This window comes from Orycteropus afer, unplaced genomic scaffold (genome assembly GCF_000298275.1).
Source record: "Orycteropus afer afer isolate SDZICR_OR568_19922 unplaced genomic scaffold, OryAfe1.0 scaffold00058, whole genome shotgun sequence".
In the NCBI taxonomy this organism is placed as follows: Eukaryota; Metazoa; Chordata; class Mammalia; order Tubulidentata; family Orycteropodidae; genus Orycteropus; species Orycteropus afer.
Window position 1 is genome coordinate 10,726,868 of NW_006921645.1, and position 19,188 is coordinate 10,746,055.

Here is a 19,188-nt window from a genome sequence, read left to right on the forward strand (position 1 = left end):
TTTTTTTTTTTTTTTTTTGAGATAAGGGAGCGGACAGCTCTCTAAAATTTGATAAAATGTCCCCAGAAAAATGTTCTTAACCATACACAAAATACTATCTTCAACTGAAACTGCTTCATTTGAAAGGATCAGTTACAAATCTCTATTCTACACCCACTCTGAAGGTGACAGCCCATTCTGCATCACTAGGTTTCTTTAGACCAGCTACTTCCCTGGGAGACTCTGGGCCATACCGTGGAGTAGCCCATACAGAATTTCAGGTCGTGATCCCCACAGCATAGTCTTTATTCAGCTTGTAACAACATAGCCAGTCCTCCTTCAGTGATGCTGATAACCAAAAGCCTTTGACCTAGCCACCTGGGAGCATTGTGGAGAAGGAGTGTGGGGAAAACCGGAGAACACTTCTAGAGCCCACTCTGAACATCTTTGCTCAGGCTTTACTCCTTATGCCCATCTTCCAGAGCCATCTGTCAAAATTATACCTCACATCAATTGTAGGAACAATGTGGGAAATAATAAGGAAAGAAGTTTTAAAAGTTCCAGCCATACTTCAAGCAACTGTTACTTTCCTTAACAGTTTTCTAGATTCCGGCATCTCTTTTGGGTGAAAGTAAAGGGGCTAGTGTGGAAGAGTTCAAGTAGAACTCATTATTCATTCATTGCACAGCACTAATTACTCCACGCTGTAACTGTCTGGTTACAGATTTAGCTCCTCAAGGACAGCAATCCTGTCTTAATTCAATTGGCATCCCCAGGCTGCAGCATTTTGCCTGGAAATGTGGAAACCCAATAAAACACGTGTGGAGCTGAACTACACAGAATGGTGAATAAGGGTTTAGGGGCGGGAGGAGGGCCAACAATGGCTGGTGTCACCTCCTATCTTCGCTCTACAGATCCAGGAAGCCTCCCTGACCCGACGCTCCTGCCCTTCAGTTAGGATAGGTACCTCGCTGGTGCTTCCATAACATTCTGAACTCAGGACACTGAGCTAATTAAAGTATTGGTTTAATTGCTTGTCTTCTCCCCTAGTGTTTCGGACCGGGTTGACTCCTTAGAGTTTAGCACAGAGTAGGTGCTAAATAAATATGTACTGAATGGATGGATGGATGGATGAGTGGGTGGGTGCACACGAGAGTGCTTGCGCTTGTCCCTCCACACCTTTCCCTCCCACAGGGTTGAAGATCTTTAGCCTGGCCAGGCTCCGGAGCAGTCAAGTCCAGGTCCTTTCCCCCGGGCTCCTCCCCGGCGGACCCCACCTTTCCGCACGGCTCCGCCCCGCCGCCCCCTTTCCCGTGGCCCCTCCCCGCGCGGGTCCCGACTCCAGCCGCATCTCCTCGGGCTCTGCAGTGGCGGCGGGGAGGCAAGCCGGAGAGCCAGCGGGGCCAGGGTCATTGCCGAGAGGGGGTCGGGGCAATAGCGGGGACCCCCCCCCGGAGGCGGAGCCTGTGAGACCACGATGGGCGTGGAGATCGAGACCATCTCCCCTGGAGACGGTACTGAGCGGCGGAGCTGGGGGAGGGGAAAGGGTCCCGGGGCGGAGCCGGGCGGGCGGGGGTCTGACTCAGAGGTGGCGCGGTGGGTGCCGTTGGGGGGTGGGGGCGGGCTTACCATGGGGAGCCGCTGGAGGTCGGAATTCCTAGGGGTCTAGAAGACTATCCGCCACCAACCCCTTCCGCGCCGGCTCACCTAGGAGAATGAAGGTGGCGGCCCAGAGGCTGTGGTCTGCGCCCCGCCACCGCCCCGGGGTCCTCCAGCTGCCGCCGAAGGAACCACTTGGTTCGGTTATTTGCTGCTGTGCCGGGGCCAGGTTTTAGCCCTGCTTCCCTTGCCCTGCTAGGTGTGCCCTGGAATTCGAGGAAAGGACCTGCCTTTGAGGGGTCTTTAATGCTCCTCGCTTCTAATGCGCCCCACGCACCCAGGGTCTCCTGTCGAGCAGGTCACTGCGGGCTGGACAGTGGGCGCTTGTAGGGTCAGCCAGTCTAGGAAGGGAGAAGCGCTTCCGTTTCCATCACTGTATTTCGCTTTATCCTCCCTGCCCGACTCACCCTCTACACTTCCATGGCTTTCATTATCATCTGGAAAACGAATGTTTCCACATCTAAACCTCTTGTCCAGACCTCTCACCTGAGTTCACAGTTGTCCATATATCCAGGTGCTGCTTGGCCTATACCTAGATGTCCCATGGGATAGCTCAAAGTCAGCAAGTGCAAAACAGAACTTAAGCTGCTCCCCACCTCCACCCCCTACGCAGTCCTCAATGTTCCCTGTTCCTTGTGTCTCTGTCCCACACCAGATACTCCAGGTGACATCCTTGAATAACTGGGCTGAGGTGTGTAGGGAATAGCCATTTTTTTATTTCTTAAATAAAATTTAACTCAGACCAGAGCAGTCATTCTGCAGGGTTTGATGGGCAAATTTCACACCAGACGTTATTGGCAATCCTACCATATGAAATCGGAGGGCCTCTTGATTCCAGGCTGCCTTCTATGTTCAAAAACAGTGGGCCCTAGAAGACACAGCTGATACCTCAGCTCACCAGTGGAGTGCACCCTTCTTTGCCCATGATTCTTGCCTAGACCATAGGAAGCATTTTCCTGAGGCCTGGTCACCACCAGGGCACTGCCACAGAGTCCTTGGATCCGGCTGGAAGCCTCCTCTCCCTTGCCCTGGCTCATAGGAACCTCTGCCTTTAGAGGCTCCTTATCCTCCCTCCTCAGCCAGAAACTTGGGACATTTTCTCTTGAGGGACAGTAAATGTTTAGGGAAAGCTTGCTGGAGGTTTGGCTTTCTACTGTCAGCCCTGTCTAAACCCTTGAGTCAAGGAAGCATGAAAGAGCCAGGAGGGGAAATAGAAATTAATATTTCAATAAGAATGCTACCATGTAGGGGACACCTGTCTCTGGTCAAGACCCTCACCAAATCCTGTCAAGTCTTGCTTAATATCACTGGGCTTTCCAAGCCCTACCCTAGTTCAGGCCACCATCATCTCTAACTCGAATTTCTGCATAGCCTCCAAACTCATTTCACTGCTTTCAACCTCACCTTTTCCCCTTCAGTCTCACCTCTCCTGCTTTAGCCTCACATCACCTGCTTTTCGGTCTCACTTCCTCCCTTCAGTTTCACCTACCCCCCCCCTTCAGTCTCACCTCTCCTCCCTTTAGTCTGGCCTCCTCACCCCACCCCACTCATTTTCTGTACCACACCCCAAAGTCTTTTTTAAAAGTGCACATCTGATCATTCCTGTCCCTCAGGCATTAAATGTTTTAATGATTTTTTTCCAGGCTTCAGGGATACTGGGCCCTGCCTTAGTTATCTAGTGCTACTATGATAGAAATACCATAGATAGGTGGCTTTAACAGAAATATATTTTCTCTCAGTTTAGGAGGCTAGAAGTCCAAATGCAGGGTGCCAGTTCTAGAGGAAGCCTTCTTCTCCCTGTCGGCTCTGGAAGAAGGTCCTTGTCTCTTCTAGCTTCTGTTCCTGGGTGGTCTTCATGTAGCTTGGCATCTCTCTTCCCCCATCTCAGCTTCTTATGCTTACTTAATTTATTTTATATCTCAAAAGAGATTGATTTAAAACACTCCCTACACTTATCTGGGAGCTCTGGTAGCATAGTGCTTAAGACACTTGACTGCAAACCAGAAGGCTGGCGGTTCAAACCCACTAGCCACTCCTCAGAAGGAAGATGGGGCAATCTACTTCCGTAGTGATACTGCCTCAGAAACCCAAGGAGGGGTCCCTATGAGTTGGGTCCAAGTCCGACTTGACAGCACATAACAACAACAACAACACACGTATCTAGTCTCATTAACATAATAAAGACAACCCCTTCCCAAATGGAATTACAACCACAAGCTTTGTTGTTAGGTGCCCATCCAGTGGCCTCCAACTCATAATGACCCTATGAATGACAGAACAAAACACTGCGAGGTCCTATGCCATCTTCACAATCCTTGCTATGCTTGAGCCAGTTGTTGCAGCCACTATGTCATCCATCTCATTGAGGATTTTCCCCTATTTTGCTGTTTTACCAAGCATTATATCCTTTGCCAGGGACCAGTCCCTTCTGATGAGATGACAAGACAAGTCTTATTTCTTAGGAACATTCTGGCTATACTTCCTCCAAGACAGATTTATTCATTATTCTATTAGTCCATGGTACATTTGATATTTTTTGCCAGTACTACAATTCAGATGCATCTTTGGTCTTCTTTATTCATTATCCAACTTTCACATGCATATGAGGCGATTGAAAATACCATGGCGTGGGTCAGGCACACCTTCATCTTCAAAGTGACATCTTTGCTTTTTAAGACATTTGATTTCTTGACTGCTGCTTCCATGGGTGTTGATTGTGGATCCAAGTAAAATGAAATCCCTGAAAACCTCAATCTTTTCTCCATTTATCATGATGTTGCTTACTGGCCCACTTGTGAGGACTTTTGTTTTCTTTATATTGAGGTGAAATCCACACTGAAGACTTTTATCTTTATCAGTGAAGAACCACAGGCATAGCGCTTAGGATATAAAACACATATTTTGGGGGAACACAATTCAATCTCTACAGGCACTCAGTGATATGTGCCACCAGTGCCTCTTCTCTTACTGCTTGTCTCTATTCCCACCATCAGATTTTGTTCATCTTTCCCTAGCTGCCTGCAAGTTGTTAAATACACCATTCATTCAGCATATATTTATTAAACATTTACTGTGTTCTAGGGCTAAAGTTACAACAGTGAAAAAGACAAAGCAAATGTCATCGAGTCAATTCTGACTCACAGCGACCCTATAGGACACAGTAGAACTGCCCCATAGGGTTTCTAAGGCTGTAAATCTTTACAGAAGCAGACTGCCTCACCTTCCTTCCACAGAGCAACTGGTGGGATCAAGCCTCAGACCTTTTGGTTAGCAGCTGAATGCGTTTAGCCATTGTGCCACCAGAGCTCCTTTAAAAAAGATAGGGCTCTTGCTGTTACTTGATTCTAATCTTGATTTATATGAAGAAGAATGTGGCATCAGGATTGGAAGAAAACTCATTAACCAGACAACACAACCTTGCTTGCTGAAAGTGAAGATGACTTGAAGCACTTACTGATAAAGATCAAAGACTATGGTCTTCAGTATGGATATCACCTAGATATAAAGAAAACAAAAATCCTCACAACTGGACCAATAAGCAATATCATGATAAATGGAGAAAAGATTGAAGTTTCATTTTACTTAGATTTATAATCAACATCCATGGAACAGCAGTCAAGAAGTCAGATATCATATTGCACTGGGAAATCTGCTGTAAAAGATCTCTTTACAGTGTTAAGGAGCAAAGATGTCACTTTGAGGACTAAGGTGAACCTGACCCAAGCCATGGTATTTTCAATCACTTCATATGCATGTGGGAGCTCTGGTGGCATAGTGCTTAAGGCATTTGACTGCTAACCAGAAGGCTGGCCGTTCAAACCCACCAGCCACTCCTTGGAAGGAAGATTGGACAATCTACTTCCGTAGTGATACTGCCTGAAGAACCCAAGGAGGGGTTACTATGAGTCAGGTCCGAATCGACAGCAGTGAGTTTGGTTTTTTGGTTTTCATATGCATGTGAAAGCTGGACAACAAATAAGGAAGACTGAAGAAGAGTTGATGCCTTTGAATTGTGGTGTTGGCAAAGAATACAGAAAGTACCATGGACTGCCAGAAGAGCAAACAAATCTGTCTTGGAAGATGTACAGTTAGAATGCTCCTTAGAAGTGAGAATGGGCAGATTTCATCATGTTTTCAGAAGGGACCAGTCCCTGGAGAAAGATACCATGCTTGGTAAAATAGAGGGTCAGCCAAAAAGGGGAAGACCCTCTCCAAGATGGATTGACACGGTGGCTGCAATAGTGGGCTCGGGCATAGCAAGATTCATGAGGATGGCGCAGGACTGGGCAGTGTTTCGTTCTGTTGTACATAGAGAGTTGCTAGGAGTTGGAGACAACTTGACAGCACCTAACAACAACAATCTTTATTTGTGCGGTTCCTGTTTCCCAGATTACTTCCCATTTCTTACTCTGGCAAATTCTCACTCATTTTTTAAGACCAGTTTAACCATTATCTCCTCTATAGTGCTTTCCCTGACTCCCTCAGTCAGTTAGTTGCTCCTTCCTCCATGCTTCCTCAAATCTATTGCGACTGAGTCAGTTCTGAGTCATAGCAACCCTATAACCCACTGCCATAGAGATGTATCCGCCTCATAGACCCCCTCCTTGGGTTTCTGAGTAGTATCACTACAGAAGTAGATTGCCCAACCTTCCTTCCAAGGAGTGGCTGGTGGGTTCGAATCACCAGCCTTCTGGTTAGCAATCAAATGCCTTAGGCACTAGGCTACCAGAGCTCCTAGCAACCCTATTTGTTGTTATGTGCCATCGAGTTGGACCCGACTCGTAGTGACCCCTCTTTGGGTTTCTGAGGCAGTATCACTATGGAAGTAGATTGCCCAACGTTCCTTCCAAGGAGTGCCTGGTGGGTTTGAATCGCCAGCCTCCTGGTTAACAGTCAAGTGCCTTAGGCACTACGCTACCAGAGCAACCTTACAGAGTCCTCTAAATATTGCCTCAGTGTTAACCCTCCCTAAGCTTTGTTGTGAAGGCAGTGGTGGTTCAGTGGTAGAATTCTTGCCTTCCATGTGGAAGACCTGGGTTTGATTCCTGACCAATGCACCTCATGTGCAGCCGTCACTTATCTATCGGTAGAGGCTTGCATGTTGCTATGAGCGTCTAAACTAAGATGAACTAGGAAGAAAGGCCTGGCAATCTACTGAAACTCAATGAATGAAAACCCTATGGGTCACAAAGATCAGATCCGCACCCAATCATGTGCATGACATGACTGAGCAGCATTTTGTTCCATTGTGCACGAAGCCACCATGAATTGGGGGCCAATTTGATGGAAGCTAACAACAATAGGCTTTGTAATCCAGCCCCATGGCTTTAAAGCCCCATGACTCTAAATTCCTCCCAGTGTCAGATTACCCAGTAAGCAAGGAAAGCACAAGCTTACTTGTGCTTACTTACTAATCTGTAGTGAACAATTTCACATTTTTCACATCAAATTTTTTGCTTCTAGCTATGGCTGGCATCTGTCTCTCTCCCAACCCCACAGCACCTTCCTATAGAAACAAAGCCTCTTTTCAAATATACAATCCCTGACAGGGATGGAATACCCAGTAAGTAAGTAAGGTAAGCCTGTGCTTACCTTGCTTATTGGGTAATACCTTGCTTATTGGGTAATCCACCCCTGGTTCCACACAGACTTGTATCTACAGTACAGACTCTCCATTTGCCTACTTGCAAGACAAACTTGACATCTAATAGGCGTCTCAAGCTTAGCATATCCAAAACATAGCACTTGATTGCCCCCTGCACCAATCTTTTCCTCCCCAGTCTTCCCTATCTCAGGAAATAGCTCCATTATTCCCCCAGTTGCCCAAACTGAAAACCTAGGCATCATCCTTATTTACTCCTTTCCCCTCATCCTGGACCCCATATCCAATCCATTAGCATGCCCTGTCAGCTCTGCTTCCAAAATATGTCTCCAGTATATTTTGCTCTCTCCTCTGCTGCCACAACCTTAATTCAAGCCATCATTGATTTCTTGTCTGGATTATTGCAACAGACGCCTAACTGTCCATCCTACACACAGCAGTCAGAGTGAGTTTATAAAATCTTAATTCCAGTTATGCCATTCTCTTGCTTGAAACCTTCCAGTGACTTCCCATTGCACTTACAATTAAATCCTGCTCTTCCTGATCTGGGTTCTTCTCACCTCTCCCCTTCTTGCTCACTTCTTTCCAGTCACCTGGTGTCCTTTCTATTCTGCAAGTATGCTCATCCATCCCTGCCTCGAGGGTTGTGCACTTGTTGTTCCCTCTTTTCAGAGTGCTCTTTCCCACTGTTTTGCTCATCCTTCAAGTCTCAGCTCAAATGTCACCTACTCTGAGGGACTGTCTTTGACCAGCCTTTCTAAAATGACCTGTCACAGTGTATCTCTCTTTAATTCATCATCATGTTTCTTTCATTCAGAGCTTTTATCATAATCTTTAACTATCTTGTGTATCTGTTTTATTTGTTTCCCTCCATTGGAACATAAAGCAGGGACCTTATCTGTATTGTTCACTGCTGTCTCCCCAGAATCAGGCCCAGGCCTCACACACAATCGATACTCAGTAAATTTTGGTGGAAAGGGTGAAGGAAAATAGAAGGAGCAATCAGAGGAAGAAAGAGAACCAGGAGAGTGGAGTTGAGGAAACAGAGGGAAGAACATTCAAATTCAGGCCAGAGAAGTGAAGTGACAAGTTCTGGCTCATACGAGGCATGGAACCAGAACTAGGGCTAGGACATCTCCATAGTGTGGAGTGCTGGGACCTAGGCTGTAGAAGGGGATGTGGGCCTATGTTTTTGAGCACGATCACACCTGAATGTCCCAGATGTTTTTTCCAATACTCTTCTCCTTTATCTGCCCTCTGTCTCCCTACAGGAAGGACGTTCCCCAAGAAGGGCCAGACGTGTGTGGTACACTACACAGGTAGGCCTCTCTCCCCACTCTCACCCAGAGTTTCCTCACTCCAGGCAGGTTTCTTCTCTTATACCCCCTCAGAAAGAGGGCTTGCAAGGTCAATAACTCCCTGCTTATACCAACAAGGCCCTCCATGGTCCCATCCTCCTACTGAGTCATGCACCTCCAGTCCCTTTCATCTGATGCAGCCAAATGGGAGCCTGGACCCTTGTGGTTCTGTCTGATATTTGGGGGGGGGGGGAACAACCTACTGCCGTGAAGTGAATTCTGACTCATAGGATGGAGTAGAACTGCCCCATAGAGTTTCCAAGACTATAAATCTTTATGGAAGCAGATTGCCTTATCTTTCTCCTGCAGAGCATCTGGTAGGTTTGAACCACTAACCTTTTGGTTAGCAGCCAAATGCTTTAACTACTGTGCCACCAGAGCTCCTCTTAAAGTTCAAGAGCCCTGACTGTCTCAGGCAGACTCTTCTCATCCTACAGTATTATTAGAGAAGAGGAGGTCAGCATCCTCAGAATTTCTTTTCTCTTTTTAGAAATGGACTACAGGTAGTCCCCCACTTATGAAGGGGTTCCATTCCAGTAACTCCATTGTAAGCTGGTTCTGATGTAAGTCAAATACCTCGTTTTTTTTTCAGTTTTCATTATTATTGCTTTTTATTCTCAGTATGTTTATAAATCATCATGTTGAGCATCTGAGGACAAACATCTGAGAATGGTAACATCAGCAAATTACATGCTGCAACATTGTATGTAGTACATATTACTAATGAAAATATGTACAGATGGATGTAAGTACAGTTCATCATAACTCCAGTATGTCCTAAGTCGGGGACTACCTGTATTCAGTTTGGCCTGCTGAGCCCCTGCTGTGTGTGAGATACTGTGCTGGGCACTGGGGCACAAAGATGAAAAGGAAGGATCCCTTCACTGGGCTGAGATGGAGCAGAGGTAGAGGACGGGGGCATAAAAGTCAACAGGAGGCTCTGTGTAGTGTGATGGGTGGGATGATGGTAGTGCCTGTCTCGGTGCTGTGGGAGCCCGGAGGAGGGCCCCACATCTCTGCTTACCTTCATGTATGATCTGTATCTGAATGCAGGTAAGGCTGAGGAACATTCTAGATGGACTTCCTCAGAATTGCTGGCAGTAAGATAATTCCAAGGTGCAAGGAATGGGGGTGAGAGTTCTACCTTGTGACCTGCTTCCAAATGTGGCAAACTCAGCCACTTAGCAGGCAGCAAGGCCAGTTTAATTTCTAGGACGTAATCGGATGGGGCCATTTTTAGCAGTTCTCTGGGCCAGTGTGAAGCACCAGGTTAATTCTAGGCAGACAGAGTGGATGTTTCTCAACAGCTGTGTTGCCAGTCGCTGACGTCAGTGGGCTGGAGCTATGTTTTATCTCCCGGTGATGTGGCCTAATTACCATGAGTCCGCTGGGGCCTCTGACCCATGTAATTGATTTATCTGTTCTACATATTGCAGACAGACCAGTACTTATCAAGTTACCGAAACCACATCCTTCTGCAAAGACTTTTCACAACACACAGAGAACAGGCAGTGTCCACTAAACACATCAGCTGAGCGGCTCTGGTTTGGGGAGAGACTGTCTTATCGAACAGAGCAAGATACCGTGTGGGACTTTTAAAATACATACAATGGAGATCATAAATTGAAGATGTACAGCTCAATGTATGTTTTCAAAGTGATCACTTAAGTAACTACCACCTACCACCACCACCACTGTTGAGTCAATTCCCACTGATGGTGACCCTACATGTGTCAAAGTAGAACTGTGTTCCATAGAGCTTTTGGGAGATAGCCAGGCCTTTCTTCCAAGGCACTTCTGATGAAGTTAGCAGCCCTTTCCACCACTCAGGAACTCTACCCACCACCCAGACCAGCATATAAAGCATTATCAGCACCCTGAGAAGTCTCCCTTGTGCCTCCTCCTGGTCATTATATCTTTAAAGATAGACATTAATCAGACTTTTATCTCCACAAATTAGTTTTGCCTGTTTTTGAACTGTATAGAAATAGAATTATACAGTATGTACTCTTCTTGACTATGATCTTTTGTGTTCGGCTTATTTCACTCAACATTGTGGTATTCGTCCACAGTAGTTTGTTCTTTTTCATTCCTGTATAGTATTTCATTGTATGAATATACAATTGATTCATTCTTTCTACTGATGAGGAATATTTGAGTTGTTTATAGTTTTTGGTTATTAACAAATAATGTTGCTTTGAAGAAGAGTCTTGTAGATGCCTTTGGTACCTTTATGTACATGTTTCTGTTCATCTGTACCCAGAAGTGGAATTGCAGGGTATATACAGGGTATGAGGAGCTCTGGTAGCATAGTGCCTAAGGCTCTTGACTGCTAACCAGAAGCCTGGTGGTTCAAACCCACCAGCCACTCCTCGGAAGGAAGATGGGGCAATCTACTTCTGTTGTGATATCGCCTCCAAAACCCAAGGAGGGGTCGCTATGAGTTGGGTCTGACTCGATGGCACATAACAGCAACAACATACAGGGTATGCACAGCTTTAGCAGATACTGTCAAACAGCTTCCCAAAGTAGTGCCAATTTACACTTTCACCTGCAGAGTATGAGGGTTCCAGTTACTCCGGATCCTCATCAACACTTGGTATTGTCAGTGTTTTGTTTGTTTGTTTTTGATTTGGGCCTGCTCTGGTGGGTGCCCTCATTGTGGTTCTAATTTGCATTTCCCTGATGACTAATGGAGTTGAACACCTTTTCTTGTACTTATTGTCCACTTGAATATCTTTTTTGTCTGTATACATTTTGTCCATTTAATAAGGTTAGATTGTCTGCCTTTTTCTTTTTTTTTTTCCTTAAATTTTATTTTATTTTGTTATGTTGAGCACATACACAGCAAAACATACACCAATTCAAAAGTTTCTACATTTATAGTTCAGTGACATTAATTACATCCTTCAAGTTGTATAACCATTCTTATCTCCCTTTTCTGAGTTGTTCCTCCCTCACTAATATAAACTCACTGCCCCTAAAGTTTCTATTTAATCTTTCAAGTTGCTGTTGTCAATTTGATCCCATATTGATAGTTCTTAAAAGAGCATCATGCTCAAGGCAGCTCTTTTTCACTGTTGTTGTTGTTAAGTGCCGTCGAGTCGGACCTGACTCATGGCGACCCCTCCTTGAGTTTCCGAGGCAGTATCACTATGGAAGTAGTTTGCCCAGCCTTCCTTCTGAGGAGTGGCTGGTGGGTTTGAACCGCCAACCTTCTGGTTAGCAATCAAGTGCCTTAGGCACTATGCTAAACTATGGTACTGCTCGGTTTGAAGACTTTGGGGGACATTTTTATTTAAAATGTAAAAATTATCTCAGGGCACGTTTCAGGAATTCATCCATCTTCCATGGATCTAGAAAATCTAGAATCTGTAAAAATTTGAAATCATGTTCTGCATTTTCCCCCTCTTGATCAGGATTCTTCTATGGAATCTTTGATCAAAATGTTCAATAATGGTAGCCAGGCACTATCCAGTTCTTCTCGTCTCAGGGCAAAGGAGCAATTGTTCATGGAGGGAAGTAGCCACACATTCCATAACCTCCTCCTGTTCTTGAGTCTTCTTCCTCTGTTGTTCCAGGTGAATTGAGACCAATTGTTGTGCCTTGGATGGCTGCTTGCAAGCTTTTAAGACCCCAGACATTAGGCAACAAAGTAGGAGTGTATTTTTTTATTTGAAAGTTCTTTATATTTTTTGGATAAAATCTTTTGTTGATTGTATCTGTTCCAAACATCTTCCACATTGTGGCTTGCCTTTTTCACTCTCTTAGTGTTGTCTTTTGAACAGAAGTTCTTAATTTTAATGAAGTCCAATTTATTAATCTTTTCCTTTATAGTTACTCTTTTTTGTATCTTGTTCAAGCAATCTTTCTATTCCTAGGTCATGAAAATATTCTTCTATTTATTACATTGTAGATGCTTTGTTATTTTGTCTTTTATATTTAGTTCTGTGATTCATCTGGAATTGATTTTTGTGTGTGGGTGCTGTAGAGGTTGAAGTTCATTTTTTCCCTGTATGGTTACAATGGATCTAGCAACATTAATAAAACACAACAAAATCATCCTTTATCCACTGCATTTCAGTGGCACAATTGTCAAATCAGGTAATTATATTGATGTACATCTGTTTCTGGACAGCATGGAGTTCTGGCTGAACTTGTTGCAGTCAATAACTGTATATGGCCTGAAATAAATGAAATTCTATGAAGCATGAAAGAATTAGAGAATGAGAAAGTCCATCTTTAAATGGAGTGTGTGAATGTGTGAGTGTATGTATGGGGCATCCATGAGCATATTTGTCAAAGTATGTGTCCATGTGTGTCTATGTAGATCTGTGGATCTAAATATTGTCTTAGTATCTGGCCAGTTGGGCTTCTTCTTCTGAGTGTGTGTGCCTAATTACGTGTGTGTATTCAAATATCTTAGCAGTCCATGGGATATGTATGAGCTTGTATTTATCTCCTTAGCATCCATCTGTATGTATCTCTGTGTCACCAGCAGAGTTTTCTCCTTTGTCTGATTTAGAAAACCCAGGGCAAGAGCCCAATTTATTCTACCCAGAAAATAGGTAAAAAAGACTGTTTCTCTTTACACATTTAAGTTGTAGGAATGAGGAATATAATCATAGATGCTCAGACCTGAGGTTAGCCTTGTCCCCATTTTAAACATGGTAAACCTGAGGGTTTGAGAGAGGAAGTGACTTGCCTAATGTCACATAGTAAGTTAGTGCCAGAGTGAAGTCAGAATCAATCTCTTTGGTCCCAAATTGCCTTCTATGTTGTCCAGGGGCTGCAAGAAGTTGCAGAATGGCATCATTCACAGAAGGACTGATCTCTGGATCAGTCATCAATAAGAATAGAAAAACAACTCTTGGGCTTTGGGCTGCTGGACTGAGGCAACATGTACCTCAGGAATGACAAGGCTGGGAGAAATTTCGAGCTACTGGAAACAGCACCTAGAGTGTTCAGCTCTGTTTGTGTGGGGTCTAGAGAGCACCACTGGCCAGCTGGGTCACCTGGTTCATTGCATCAGGGGTGATGTGACCTTTCATTTTGATACGTTAGAGGAACCTCAGGGAAACCAGGTGAGGACTCCACCTAAGGCTGAGAGGCCTAAGAAAACAGGCCTTCAGGCTGCAAAAGTAGCACAAAAAAAGTTCTGAAGTATAGAGGCATTTGAGAAAGGTGTGATGTGAACAGCACATAGGGAAAGGCAAGGAAGAGGAGAGCACAGAGAAGGCTCTCAGGCAGGTGACAGCCAGATTTTGCAGTACCTGTACACAGTACAGGCATTTGGATTCTGCCAGGGGGGAGCTTCGTGGAGTGCTTTAACCAGAGGGATAATACAATCAGATATATATTTTTGAAAATCCAGCAGAGTGCAGTGTGGAGAACAGAATGGAGGCATACATATGGAGTAGGAAGACCAATTAGGAGACCGTTGCTGTAAACAAGTGAGACATAACGGCGACTTGGTGAGACCACAGAGTGGTGGTAACAGAAATGGGGAAAACAGGTGGATGTGGAAGATATATAGGATTTGGTGACAACTTGAATGTGGGAGTGAGGCAGAGTGAAGAGTTCAGGACAGCGTCCAGGTTGCTTGCTCAGGCAGCAGGACCAATGGGGAGGATTGGAAGAGGAGCCAGTTTAAGAAGGATAGGAATTCCATTTTGGACATGATGAATCTGAATTAGTAGTTAACCCATGACCACAACTCTTTTCCACCCTTGCTTTTGCTTTGGCAGGAATGCTCCAAAATGGGAAGAAATTTGATTCATCCAGAGACAGAAACAAACCTTTCAAGTTCAGAATTGGCAAACAGGAAGTCATCAAGGGTTTTGAAGAGGGCACAGCCCAGGTAGGACGAGGATTCTCATTAAAGGGGATCTGCGGAGTCAGGGACCTGGGCTCAGCACTCTGCCCTTCACCCCCCACCCTCCTCCTATTATAGACCACTACCGCCAGGGTATGGCAGTGCCATCTGGTGAACAGTCCTGGCTTTGTGTCCCCACTACTTTCACTGCCAGGATGCCCTCCTTTGTGTCACTGGGGGCTCTCATTCTAAGCATATTCCCCGACCCCTGCTCCCGGCTTGCTCAGAACTAACCAAGGCGGCCTGTGAGCTACCAGCTGTCCAAGACCGAGATGGCAGAAGAGCTGGGGAGGGGTAGGTCAAGAAAGTTTATTTTCCTTGACTTTATTTTGAAAAAATTTCAGACTTGTGAAAATAGTACAAAAATAGTACAGAGCTCTTCACTCAGTTTCCCCAAATGTTAACATCTTACACAAGTGAAGTACAATGATCAAAACCAGGAAATCAACACTGACACAATGTTATTTACTAACTTACAGACCTTATTCAAATTCTACCATTTATCCAACCAATGCCAAGCAGGTTATTGCCTATTGCTGTGATGAACCTTGGTTCAAGTTCTTCTTTCTTGGTCTGACCTATGAAGTCATACAGTGCCCCATTTGAGTAGACCTCTTAACCTGCCACCTTCCCGTAGCCTCTGATCTCTAACTTCTTTGATGAACTGCATATCTCAGACTCTTTGGAAGAGAGTGATGAACAATCATGAACAAATAGAAATGTTTGGGCCATACACTAATGGCGTAATCAGTAGTTTGTTCAATGAATGAATGTTGAGACTACTTTATGGAAGTTATTGTCCCATAGTCAAGTCTCTTGCTATTTTGAGGCAGAACCTGTACATTTGTTAATAGATCTTAGCAGCTTCAACCAGCCACATTTAAAATAATCTTAGTCCTGCAGAGTTACCATGAAAATGGTTTGGGAAAATACCATAGTTACCTTACCTTTTTCTTTTAAATCAAGCTGGGTCCTCTTTCTCCTCTCCCCATCTGCCTCTATCCCTGCTAGATGAGCTTGGGGCAGAGGGCGAAGCTGACCTGCACCCCTGATGTGGCGTATGGAGCCACAGGCCACCCTGGTGTCATCCCTCCCAATGCCACCCTCATCTTTGACGTGGAGCTGCTCAACTTAGAATGAAGGCAGGAAGGAACTCAAGGTGGCTGGAGATGGCTGCTGCTCACCCTCCCAGCCTGCTCTGCCACTGGGACGGCTCCTTCTGTTTGGGGCTCTTGATCAGTGTGCTCACCTCACTGCCCCACGGCATTATCCATTCTCTCTGCCCAAGTTGCTTTTTATGTGTTTGCCATTGTTCACATGCATCTTGGCTTGAGGAAACTTCAGTTGCAGATTGACACATTTCAGTTTGTGCATTTCGTGTGATGCATGTAGTAGCCATTCCTGATCACAGAACACCGATTTCCTGTTTGCACAATCTACACTGCCTTACCTTCACTTAAGCCAGACACACAAGGTGCTCAGATATGAAATGTACACAGTGTACACAGAGGGACTTGAGCCAGTTACCTTTGTTGTCACTTGTAAGTTCTGTTTGCTGCTAACTTAAACAAATGTCCTATTTGGAAATAGTATGTAAAATAAAGGCTATGTGCTTGACTAATTCCTGTCTATCCTTATTATAAATTGGAAGTGCTTTAAGGACCACACAAGCCAGTTGATCTTGGGACAAGGGTGGGGAAAAGTGTCCACCTTGCTTAGAAGAGTGATCATAAACATAATGGCTACAATGTGAGCATTGTACATCCTGGGCCTTGTTCTGTATACTTGTAAATAAATTATTACTAATACTCAATGCAACCCTACAAGAAAGGTATTACCTCCACTCATCTCACCAGCTTGAGTCTGCTCTGGAGTATTAAAAGAATACGTTGTGTTCAAATCCGGCAGCCTAGTAACCAAATATGGAATGTGAGCATTTTTGTGAGTACAATCTCTATTTCTTTGGTTTTGGAGAAAGAGGTATGAGTTCCTCACATCCAGGTAGACAGAACATTTTGTGCATTTGAAGAAACTGAAGGTTATGAGCTTGGAGCCACACACTAACTCAGATTGGGAAGTTACTTTGGAAAAGAATGTGATCTTGAGCCTGTTTCACAAATACTTAGTTTCCTCTACATTTGCTCTAACTTATCTTGAATAGTTAGTTCTGAGAAGAATGTAATATCCTAAATTTGTTTCCATATATACTGCATATTTTCATTTACATTTACTTTAACTCATTGGAATCCCTAATTAGGTTTTAAAAATCAATCCACTTATTGGGGTGGGTTGTGGGTAGGGCGGTGTGAATAAGATTTTAACTGGCATAGGGTAAGAAAAGCTTGTGACCATAGTCAGCATTATTCATTCAGTGATGACTTGGAATCATTATAGGATCAAGGAGGGAGGGGGCTGGTGACAGTAATAATTTTCCTTCACCAACCCATTGACACTGTCACATGATGTTATGTATGTGATATGCAGCCATGTCATTTTGACTACTTCATCTACCCGTTTCATCTCTGAGAAGCCCTAGCTAACTGTACTGAGGGGTTGAGTAGTTAATGAAGAGGCTGTGCTTTTAGATGGAGAAAATGAAGAAAGGGGCTGCTTTACTTTTAATCACCCAAAGTCCCTCTGCTTATCTCTACTGTGGGCCACAGGAGGGTGCTGCACTCATTCCTTTCTGGAATATTTCATTCAGGATATCCTGGTTTCCAGCTTTCCTTGATGACAAAAATGCCTATGATAATTTCTCAGAATTCAGTACGTATAAAAGATGTAGTAGTGTTTTCTGTTGTGATGTCAAATAGGATAACTAAAAATGGCATCAAGACTATTTTAGGTACCCACTGTGGGATCATACACCTACTGGCTATCACCTTCAGAAGGAGCTCTGGTGGCACAGTGGTTAAAGCATTAGGCTGCTAACCAAAAGGTAAGCAGTTCAAACCCACCAGCTGCTCTGCAGGATAAAGATGAGGCAGTCTGTTTGCATAAAGATTTATAGTTTTGGAAACCCTATGGGACAGTTCTACTCAGTCCTATAGTTGTTATGAGTTGGACTTGATAGCAGTGGGCAGTGGGTATTACCTTTAGAGAATATGGTGGGCTATGCAGATAAATTAGGTATGACCCTACTTTACTAGTGCTCTTAAAACTATTAATCTCTCCTCATCCAGAGCAAAGAAGAATGAAGAAAATCAAAGGCACAAGAAAACAATTGGTCCAAAGGACTTACATATGAACCAGAACTAGATGGTACCAGGCTACCACTGCTTTCTCTGAAGGGGAGCACAATAGGAGGTCCTGGTTACAGTGAGAAAAATGTGGAACAAAACTCAAAATAATAAAAAAAGACCAGGCCTACTGGTCTAATAGAAATTGGTGGAACCCCTGAGACTATGGCCCTTATACACTCTTGAGGCCTGGAACTGAACTCAGCTCCGTGGCTCAACTTTCAGCCAAATGATAGACAGGCCTATAAGGTGAACGATAACACCGGAGGTATGCCTCCTTAGAACAATCAACCATATGACATCAAAAGGGCAGCATTTAGCTAGGAATAAACCTCAGAAGGCAGGAAGTGATAGGAAAAAAGGAGGAATGGAAACAGTAACCACAGGGAGGAAGTGGGAAGAGTGCTGTTAATTGTGGAGATTGCCATCAATGTCACAAAACAAAATGTGTATGAATTGTTGAGTGGAAAACTAATTTGCTCCATAAACTTTCACCCAAATTACAAAAAGTTTTTTCTTTAAAAAAAGATAACACATCCTTACAGAAACAACAGGAGACATACAGCAATCCCTCACAGACAGCCAGACACTGTGGAAGAGAGATCCAATGGATCTACCAACTCAGGACCATAGTATTGAGGGACATCAGACTCAATTGGCACAATAAAATACATAAAAATCTTGCTTCACAACCTACGTTGGTGAGTAGCAACTGGGGTCTTAGAAGCTTTCAAGCAGCTATCTAAGATGCATCTAATGGTCTCCTATCGTCCGAAGTGAAGAAGAGTGTAAAAAACCAACAGCATTTGGAAGCAATCAGCCCTAGAACATGATGGATCTCAAGACCAGAAAAACTAGATGGTGCCCGCCTACCAATGCCAACCACTAGGGAAAGGATCATAACTGGAGATCCTGGATAGAGTGGGAGGAAAAATGTGGAACATAATCCAAAAACATAATGACCAGAATTATCAGTCGGATGGAGTCTGGTGTCACCCCCAATGCTATGGTCTTGGGATACACTTCGGGCCTGGAATAAAACTCACTCCATGGGGCTGGCTCTTAGCCCAACAGTAAATAAGATGTACACACAGACCACTCAACCCAGGGTGATGCACCCACATACTCAATGGAGATGCATCCCTTGGAGCAACTGACCACAGGGCACCAGAGGGCACATTTGCATGGAGGAAATGCAGGACACACAAGAGTGCATAACTATGAGGGGAACTGGGGGCGGGGTTTACTGGAAAGGAAGGGGAGAAGAGTGGGTTAGAGTTGGGGACGGTAATAGGGGCATGAAACCAAATGTACACGAAATGTTGAATGTAAAACAAACTCTGCTCTGTAAACTTGCACCTGCAGCACAATTTCAAAAAAAAAAAAAAAGGTAGCACAAAATTATCATGCAATAAATATGCTAAAGTGTTTGAATATTGTCCTGTGAGAACCATTGAAAGTTGTTAAGCAGAAATG

At 44.3% G+C, this 19,188-nt stretch overlaps 1 protein-coding gene across 1 annotated transcript; it reads left to right on the forward strand.

Annotated features, from left to right (window-relative positions):
* The first annotated feature begins 1,456 nt into the window (after nt 1-1,456).
* On the forward strand, nt 1,457-15,613 carry FKBP1B (FKBP prolyl isomerase 1B). The gene is made up of 4 exons (XM_007939266.2): nt 1,457-1,493; nt 8,512-8,559; nt 14,346-14,458; nt 15,485-15,613. The coding sequence occupies exons 1-4, from the start codon at nt 1,457-1,459 to the stop codon at nt 15,611-15,613; spliced, it is 327 nt and encodes a 108-aa protein (XP_007937457.1).
* The last annotated feature ends 3,575 nt before the right edge of the window (nt 15,614-19,188 follow it).

Excerpts from the sequence above, each read along its gene's own strand:
- FKBP1B (XM_007939266.2), top strand. The coding sequence starts at position 1,457 with ATGGGCGTGGAGATCGAGACCATCTCCCCTGGAGACG. Across the intron at positions 1,494-8,511 it reads GACCATCTCCCCTGGAGACG|GAAGGACGTTCCCCAAGAAG; the intron begins GTACTGAGCGGC and ends GTCTCCCTACAG. Across the intron at positions 14,459-15,484 it reads TTGAAGAGGGCACAGCCCAG|ATGAGCTTGGGGCAGAGGGC; the intron begins GTAGGACGAGGA and ends TATCCCTGCTAG.